General features: G+C 38.4%; 1 protein-coding gene across 1 annotated transcript in view; it reads left to right on the top strand.

Annotated features, from left to right (window-relative positions):
- The window catches only part of Ttc23l (tetratricopeptide repeat domain 23 like), an 80,016-nt gene that overhangs the window by 24,793 nt on the left and 48,857 nt on the right, over positions 1 to 6,366 (top strand). The window contains 2 exon segments of the mRNA XM_017798692.1: positions 2,282 to 2,459; positions 4,231 to 4,337. Coding sequence (XP_017654181.1) covers positions 2,282 to 2,459; positions 4,231 to 4,337 — 285 coding nt within the window.

Raw genomic sequence — 6,366 nt, 5'->3', positions numbered from 1 at the left:
TATTAAAATTGATGTATTTATAAATATATTAAATATTTAGCTTTTTATGTAAGAAAATTCCAAAATTTATGTTTATAGAATTGAGAGATTTTAAGACAATTTACAGTTTTGTTACATTTTAATTAAAATTTTAAACATTTATTATGTGTGTATGTGCATTAACCCCGCTTGTTTGCCTGTATGCCACGGTGTATGTGTGATGGTCAGAGGACAGCTTGAGGGAGTCAGTTCTCCCCTTCCATCATGTAGGATCTAGGGCTCAAAATCAAGTTGTCAGGTTCAGAAGTAAGCACCTTTACTTGCTTCTCACCAATCCCCTACATATTTATATTGTATTAAATCATTTATTTATTTATTTAATTTTATGTGTATGAGTGTTTTGCCTGCATGTATGTAAATATACCATATGCATGTAATGCCTGCAGAGATTAGAAGAGGGCATTGGATCCCCTGGAACTGTCATTTCAGACAGTTGTTAGTCACCATGTGGGTTTTGCGAACCAAATCTGGGTCCTCTGTAAGAGCTCAGTGCTCTTAACCACTGAGCCATCTCTCCAGCGTCTATATACTTATTATTTTTATTTTATGTGTATGTGTGTATTGCCTGCATATGTGTAAGTATGCCCGTGTTGTGCAATGCCCACAGAGGGCAGAAGAGGCTGTTGGATGCCCTGGACTTACAGACAGTTCTTAGCTGTCATGTGGGTGCTGGGATTTGAACCTGGGTCTTCTGCAAGAACAGCCAGTGTTCTTAACCACTGATCCATCTCTCCAGCCCTATATACTTATTTTTAATGTTAAAGAAAATATATCAAAAATGTAGATTGGAGAAAATGGTGCCAGAAAAACTGGATAGCCACATGTAAAAGACTGAAACTAGATCCTTATCTCCCACCGTGTAAGAAAATCAAAAGTATCAAAAAAGACATTAATGTAAGACCCGAAATTCTAAAACTGATAGAGGTAAAAATTGGGAAAACACTACAAGATATTGGCATAGGTAAGCACTTTCTGATTAGGATTGCGGTCACCCAGGGAATAACACCATAAATTTCATGCTGAAATTTCGTGGAATTAAAAAGCTGCACAGCAAAGGATTGAAGAGATAGCCTACTGAATGGGAGAAAATCTTTGCTAGCTATACATTTGACAAAGGATTATCTGGAATACACAAAGCACTCAAAACACTAATCAGGAAAACTATCTTAGATACAGTTATTAGAATGGGCTACAGAGCTGTATAATACGTTCTCAGAAGAGGAAATATAAATGACTATTAAACATTTTTAAAAGTATTCAACATCCTTGGCTATCAGGGGAAATAGATTCCATCTCACCCCAGTTAGAATGGTCATCATCACGGTTGCAAATAACAATAAATGTTGGTGTGGGAGTATGAATGGTTTGTGGGAGTGTATACTAGTGAAGTCACTATGCATACCAGTCTGGAGGCTTCTCAAAAAAGTAGAAACAGAATTATAATATGGACCAACTATACTTCTCCTTGGTATATGCACAAAGGACTTAAATCCTGCTACAGAGACACTTGCACATCCATGTTCATTTTTGTTCTGGTCGCAAGAGCTGGGAAATGGAATCAGTCTAGATGTCCTTCTCCTGATAAATGAATAAGAAAAATGTGGTATATGTACACAATGGAATTATTGCTCCACTATTTAAAAAAGCTTATGAAATCATGAACTTTCTAGGTAAGTAGATAAAACTGGAAATTTTTTAGTTCATGTGGTTATCCAGTCCCCAAACGATAAATGCCATGTCTTCTCATTCATATATGGCCCTAGCTTTATATCTTTTGCTTTATGTGCTTAACTTGTAGTACATGTAGATGCCAGAAAACTAGAAATGAGCCAACCAGGATGGGGGGAGGGCACACGACAGAAGAATATAGAGGAAATTAGAGAGGTGGAATCCACTCTCTGAAGAGGTAACCCTAAAATCTTTTAAGGATTAGATACAAGCTCCCAAATACTTTCAACATTTTTGGCCTTTGGAACAGAGTATGTTGCTAAGAAGCCCAAAGACATTTTGACTTTTAGCCAAGAAACTGGCTACTTTTCTTTGGGGTCTTTTTACCTTAACTGCCTAGCCAACTCCTACCTCCTGTTCTTATCACACCATCCTCTGAAGAGGTTACCCAACCTGCAGATAGGGAATAGGGATGCAGACCGCTCTAAAGGCCAGATTCTTTATTTCTTGGAATTGATTTCTGTGAAGTAGGTGGCCTCTCTGTAACTCTCTACCTTCATTCCTTGTCTTGTAGAGCTTCGTTGGCCATCCAGAGGATGAACCTAGCTCTGGCCTACTTTGAAAAGGCAATTGGCAATGTTATTGTTGCCAAGGGTCATAGAACATCAGATCCGATTAGTCTATATGAAGAAATTGCTCAGATCAAGCAGTTGAGGAAGAACCACAAGCAGGCCATCCAGTACTTGCAGCAGGTTGGTGTGCTGGCAGGGTGGTCTTGTTTGACTCCAGGCCAGGTTCCTAGAGCCAGAGAAGCTTGGGCTTCTCATAAGGACTTTGGATTGGTTCCTTATTAGGCTCCAGCGTCCTAAGGAGTAGAACTAGTTCCATCTCACTTTTCTCTAGCCCCATACAAGAATCTACTGCCAGTCCTAAAAAGCCTGAGCAGAGGACTGTGGACTCAGGTGAACGGATCTGCCATGTGACCTGATCAGTGAGTACATACGTCCCTCTCAGGCTTCTCATCTCTGTCAGTGCTAGGAAGAAACCAACAATGAGTCTATTCCTAGAGAAAAAGCAGGGGCAACTGAACTTGTCTCAAAATACAAAGGGTAGCTGGCAAGATGGTTCAGTGGGGAGAGGTATTTGCTAGCCATACAAGCCTGGGAACCTGAGTTCAATCCTTGGAACCCACATAAAATTAGAAGGAGCCAGGTGTGGTAGCAGCTTATGTGTTTAATCCCAGTACTTGGAAGACAGAGGCAGGTGGACCTCTGTGAGATCAAGGCCAGCCTGATTGACTTATCAAGCTCCAGGCCAGCTGGGGCTACAGGGAAACCCCACAAAAAAAAAAAAAAAAAAAAAAAAAAGAAAAAGAAAAAGAAAAGAAGAAAAGAAAAAAAGAGTAGAAAGAAACTAATGAACTCCACTCCACTAAGCTGTCTTCTGGCTTCACACATATGTCCTGGAACATGAATACATACACACACAGATAATAAATGAAATAAAAACACAAAAAGTCTCAAATTAAAACTCATGGTATTTTGCCATAATGTATCAGATGCCTTTTAAGTTTATCTGACTGGTTATATTTCCAAGTCTAAGATTAAACTAACAAAAGTGTATCTCACTCAGAGGTAACTAATTTGGATAATACTCAGGGGAAAACAAAACAAAGCGAAAAATGTTGAGTCTATAATATGAAAGCCATTTAGGACATATGTGTATATCGTATATTTTAACGTATCCATTAAATTCACCTTCCTAAATAAAAATGCCGCAGTGCTTTCAAGAATCTGTAGCCACAAACAGAACAAAATGCTGGTTTTTCTGTAACAGAAAAGACGCAGTGCAATCCAGTGGTCTTCGTGAAAACAGGTACCAAAGAAAAGGTAGTGTGAACAATTTGACAGTCCAAGATTACAAATAGCATGCAGTGGAGAAGTATTTAGAAAATGTTCTGGGGCTGGAGAGATGGCTGGTGGTTAAGACCGCTGGCTGCTGTTGCAGAGGACCTGGGTTTGATTCCCAGCACCCACATGGCAGCTAACAACCATCACTATCTGTAACTCCAGTTTCAGGGGATCTGACTCCCTCTGACCTCCACAAGCATTGCATGACTTGGGTGCACATATATACATTTAGGCAATACACTCATACACAACAAATAAAAGTAATAAATTAGTTAATAAATTTATTATATATAAAATTTTAAATTAATTTTAATACATTAAAAATAAGACTAGCTAATATTTATTTAGAATTTACCACAATGGTGAATATTGTGCCTAGTATTCACATACAGTGACTCATTTAATCTTTCCCAAATCCTTCCAGGTACGATGGTGAAATTACTTGCTCAAGACTCACACAGTTAGGAAGTGGCAGAGCTGAAGCTCAGTCTCTCATTTAATTAGCTACGTGTTGATGCTCAATCAACTAGCAGTTCTATGAAAACTACAGAATAGAGCACAGTTAAAGACTGCCATCATGTACTGGCCTTGTCCTGGTTTTCTTCTTTTGCAGGCCTATTCTATCTGTGTTTCTTCATTTTCTGAAATCAGCACCCAAACTGCAGAGACGAGTGCATCACTAGCTAAAGCTTATGCAATGTCTGGAGAGTCCCAGCACAGGGCTACGTAGAGGAGGTGACCATTAATGAGTGAGCCATATATAAGTAAGATTATAGTTGACTACTTACATAATGGAAAGATAAAGCTGGTCATGATTTTGTACAAAATCAAATATATGAATTTACACCTGATAACATCTTCCTAAATTAATCTGAGCACTGGAACCATTGAATGAATCCATATCTGTTTCTTTACTCCCTTAAATCTCAGTAAAATTCACCTTTCTAGCTTTTAGAGATTATACATACTGTGAGCATGGCTTGTGAGGCGATCCAAAGAACAGCACCACTGCCTCCCTTCCTGCATTCAGTCTAGACTCTTCTCCAGTGTAGAAGGGAATGTTTGTAGCAGTTAGAATTTTTGTGACCCATGTTCAAAAATGAAATTCTGGGGTTTCTAAAGGAAAACTAATTGATTAATTTATCCTTCAGCAATAGTCCTTTGTCTGGTTGTTTTGAAACTTGGTGGCTTTGGAGAGACAGATTAACAGGTTGGAGAGGACAGTGCTGGTTTGATCAGACTAATGGATGCTGGTGGAGTCAATAATTTGTCAGGAGGAATTTTGGATTTGTGAGAAATGTAATTTGAAGATTCTGAAATGTGTTTTCCTTTTCTGCTTGTAAAAATAATCCATTTTCATAAATGTTGTTTTCCAGTTAGAGAATAGAGGAGAGGAAGAGAGGCTGAGAGAATTATAGGGGAAGTTTGAATCCTATTTTTCTAGTTGTTTTCCTATCTTATTAAATAAATGTCATTTTCAGTTTGAAGTTTTGTTATTTGTTATTCATAACTGAATGTTCATTGCAGGCTTCCTGATTCTGTATTTTCATCTAATAATTTTCTGTTTTTAAAATTTCCTTGTATATATTCATAGTACATGTACTCCATGTATAACAGTTTTTTAGACATTGCAGTTATTAAAATTGATGTATTTATAAATATATTAAATATTTAGCTTTTTATGTAAGAAAATTCCAAAATTTATGTTTATAGAATTGAGAGATTTTAAGACAATTTACAGTTTTGTTACATTTTAATTAAAATTTTAAACATTTATTATGTGTGTATGTGCATTAACCCCGCTTGTTTGCCTGTATGCCACGGTGTATGTGTGATGGTCAGAGGACAGCTTGAGGGAGTCAGTTCTCCCCTTCCATCATGTAGGATCTAGGGCTCAAAATCAAGTTGTCAGGTTCAGAAGTAAGCACCTTTACTTGCTTCTCACCAATCCCCTACATATTTATATTGTATTAAATCATTTATTTATTTATTTAATTTTATGTGTATGAGTGTTTTGCCTGCATGTATGTAAATATACCATATGCATGTAATGCCTGCAGAGATTAGAAGAGGGCATTGGATCCCCTGGAACTGTCATTTCAGACAGTTGTTAGTCACCATGTGGGTTTTGCGAACCAAATCTGGGTCCTCTGTAAGAGCTCAGTGCTCTTAACCACTGAGCCATCTCTCCAGCGTCTATATACTTATTATTTTTATTTTATGTGTATGTGTGTATTGCCTGCATATGTGTAAGTATGCCCGTGTTGTGCAATGCCCACAGAGGGCAGAAGAGGCTGTTGGATGCCCTGGACTTACAGACAGTTCTTAGCTGTCATGTGGGTGCTGGGATTTGAACCTGGGTCTTCTGCAAGAACAGCCAGTGTTCTTAACCACTGATCCATCTCTCCAGCCCTATATACCAGTGTTTTAACTAAAGGAACTAGCATTTTTCTTCTGCTTCCACTTTTCCCGAGTCCTTGAGATCTGCCACAGGCTTGGGTGCTACTATGTTCCTTGCCTGCCTGTCTTTCCTTTGTTTCCTTTTGTTTGTTTTGCTTTCTGAACAAGGTCTCTCTATAGCCCAGGCTAATCTAGAACTCACACTGTAGCCCAGGATGGCCTCAACTCACAGCAATCCTCTTAACTCAGTCTCCCAAGTGTTGGTATTTGCAGATGGTTGCCGCGATGCCTAGCTTTCCTTAGTTCTTTTTTGTTTTGAGACAGGGTCTCTCTATGTAGTCTAGGCTGG

The sequence above is a fragment of the Nannospalax galili genome, unplaced genomic scaffold, assembly GCF_000622305.1.
Source record: "Nannospalax galili isolate Female #2095 unplaced genomic scaffold, S.galili_v1.0 scaffold150, whole genome shotgun sequence".
NCBI classification, from domain to species: Eukaryota; Metazoa; Chordata; class Mammalia; order Rodentia; family Spalacidae; genus Nannospalax; species Nannospalax galili.
The sequence above is the reverse complement of the archived record's forward strand: the minus strand, read 5'-3'. Positions and strand labels throughout refer to the sequence as shown.